General features: G+C 46.3%; 1 protein-coding gene across 2 annotated transcripts in view; it reads left to right on the top strand.

Annotated features, from left to right (window-relative positions):
* The window catches only part of pkn1a (protein kinase N1a), an 18,959-nt gene that overhangs the window by 9,747 nt on the left and 6,712 nt on the right, over positions 1–2,500 (top strand). For both annotated transcript variants that reach the window (XM_062542150.1, XM_062542213.1), the window contains 4 exons: positions 1,005–1,092; positions 1,429–1,505; positions 1,706–1,781; positions 1,990–2,081. In XM_062542150.1, the coding sequence (XP_062398134.1) occupies positions 1,005–1,092; positions 1,429–1,505; positions 1,706–1,781; positions 1,990–2,081 (333 nt within the window). The remainder of the gene's footprint in view (positions 1–1,004; positions 1,093–1,428; positions 1,506–1,705; positions 1,782–1,989; positions 2,082–2,500) is intronic.

The following is a 2,500-nucleotide window of genomic DNA, read 5'->3' as shown; positions in this document are numbered from 1 at the left end:
ACACACACACACACACACACACCACCTACCCTCAGGGTACACACACACACACCACCTGCCCTCAGGGTACACACAAACACACACACACACACACACCACCTGCCCTCAGGGTACACACACACACACACACACACACACACCACCTGCCCTCAGGGTACACACACACACACACACACACACACACACACACCACCTGCCCTCAGGGTACACACACACACACACACACACACACACACACACACACACACCATCTGCCCTCAGGGTAAACACACACACACACACACACACCACCTGCCCTCAGGGTACACACACACACACCACCTGCCCTCAGGGTACACACACACACACACACACACACACACACACACACACACACACACACACACACACACACACACACACACACACACACACACACACACACACACACACCACCTGCCCTCAGGGTACACACACACACACACACACACACACACACACCACCTGCCCTCAGGGTACACACACACACACACACACACACACACACACAACCACACCACCTGCCCTCAGGGTACACACACACACACACCACCTACCCTCAGGGTACACACACACACACACACACACCACCTGCCCTCAGGGTACACACACACACACACACACACACCACCTACCCTCAGGGTAAATAAACACACACACACACACACACACACACACACACACACACATACACACACAATGCCTACAAGGTAAAACACACACCCACACACACAAACACAGAGTCATATTTACAAGACTGTTAACTGTGAAGTGTATCGTGGGGCTACATATTTTCATCTGTATATGTGTGTAGTAATGTGGAGAATGTGTGTGTGAATATGTGTATTTAGGAAATGTGCTAAGTACGTGTGTGTATGTTAATGTGGGCATATGTTTTGTGTGTAGATCTTGTATTAATGTGTGTGTGTGTGTGTGTGTGTGTGTGTGTGTGTGTGTGTGTGTGTGTGTGTGTGTGTGTGTTTCAGGGAGATCTCGGTGGAGAAGTTGAGTCTGGACTGTGACTCTCCTCTGAGGTTTGAGTTCAGGAGAGACGTGGTGGACACAGCCACGCCGGTGAGTTAGAGTGTGTGTGTGTGTGTGTGTGTCTGTTTATCTGTTTATCTGTGTGTGTGTGTGTGTGTGTGTGTGTGTGTGTGTGTGTGTGTGTGTCTGTTTGTTTGTCTGTATGTTTATCTACTTTATCTACGTTCTCTAATGTTCAGAGCAGATGTGTAAGAGAACTTCCTCCCCTATTAGAACATTCTCTAATGTTCCCCCCATTAGAACATTCTCTAATGTTCCCCCTATTAGAATGTTCTCTAATTTTCTCCCCTATTAGAACATTCTCTAATGTTCCCCCTATTAGAACGTTCTCTAATGTTCTCCACTCTTACCCTATGTGTCCTGCAGGAGCGGCTGCCTGTATCTGAGTCCTTCTCGAGTCCTGACGTCACTCCAGAACGACACAGCAGAACCTCCTCCCAGAGGTACACACACACACACACACACACACACACACACACACACACACACACACACACACACACACACACACACACACACACACACTGTTTTGCTGTCAGTGGAAGTACTCTGCATTGTCCCTCTTTTTGTGAAACAAGTAATATGATTCAATATCGTGTGTGTGTGTGTGTGTGTGTGTGTGTGTGTGTGTGTGTGTTTACAGTAAGCAAAAGAAGGCTCCTTTGTCTCTTGAGGACTTCAGACTCATCGCTGTCCTGGGGAGGGGACACTTTGGGAAGGTAAGAAAGTGTGTGTGTGTCTGTGTTTACTTTGGTTTGTGTGTGTGTGTGTGTATGTTTGGTGCTAATGTATCATTGTGCATTAGGCAATACGATGTGTGTGACAGCGTAAACACTGTGTGTGTTTGTATTCGTGTGTGTGTGTGTGTGTGTGTGTGTGTGTGTGTGTGTGTCTGTGTATTCATATGTGTGTGTGTGTGTGTGTCAGGTGTTGCTGGGGGAGTATAAGAAGTCGAACACGATGTACGCTATCAAGGCCCTGAAGAAAGGAGACATCATGGCCAGAGACGAGGTGGACAGGTCAGCAAACTGCTCAGTGTCCTTACTAGTATCTGTCCTTGCTATCTATCTATCTATCTATCCTTACAAGTGTCCTTACTAGTATCTGAACTATCTGTCCTCATTATAGAGTCCTTCCTTACTAGTATCTGTCCTTACTATCTAACTATCTGTCCTCACTAGACTCCTAACTAGTGTCTGAACTATCTGTCCTCATTAAAGAGTCCTTACTAGTTTGAATTCTAGTGCCCTCAATGCTCTGTAATGCTCCTTGGTGTGTGTACTAGGGTATTTATTTATTATTTATTTAGTCTCTGCAGTGTTTTTTTTTTTAATTTGTATCATGAATTTGACTAAACTTTGTATTTCTTTATACCTCCCCATCTCCTCCTCTCCTTCTGTCCTTCTCTCATGTCCTCACTCTCTTCTTCCACCCCTCC

Source organism: Sardina pilchardus, chromosome 1, assembly GCF_963854185.1.
Source record: "Sardina pilchardus chromosome 1, fSarPil1.1, whole genome shotgun sequence".
NCBI classification, from domain to species: Eukaryota; Metazoa; Chordata; class Actinopteri; order Clupeiformes; family Clupeidae; genus Sardina; species Sardina pilchardus.
The sequence above is the reverse complement of the archived record's forward strand: the minus strand, read 5'-3'. Positions and strand labels throughout refer to the sequence as shown.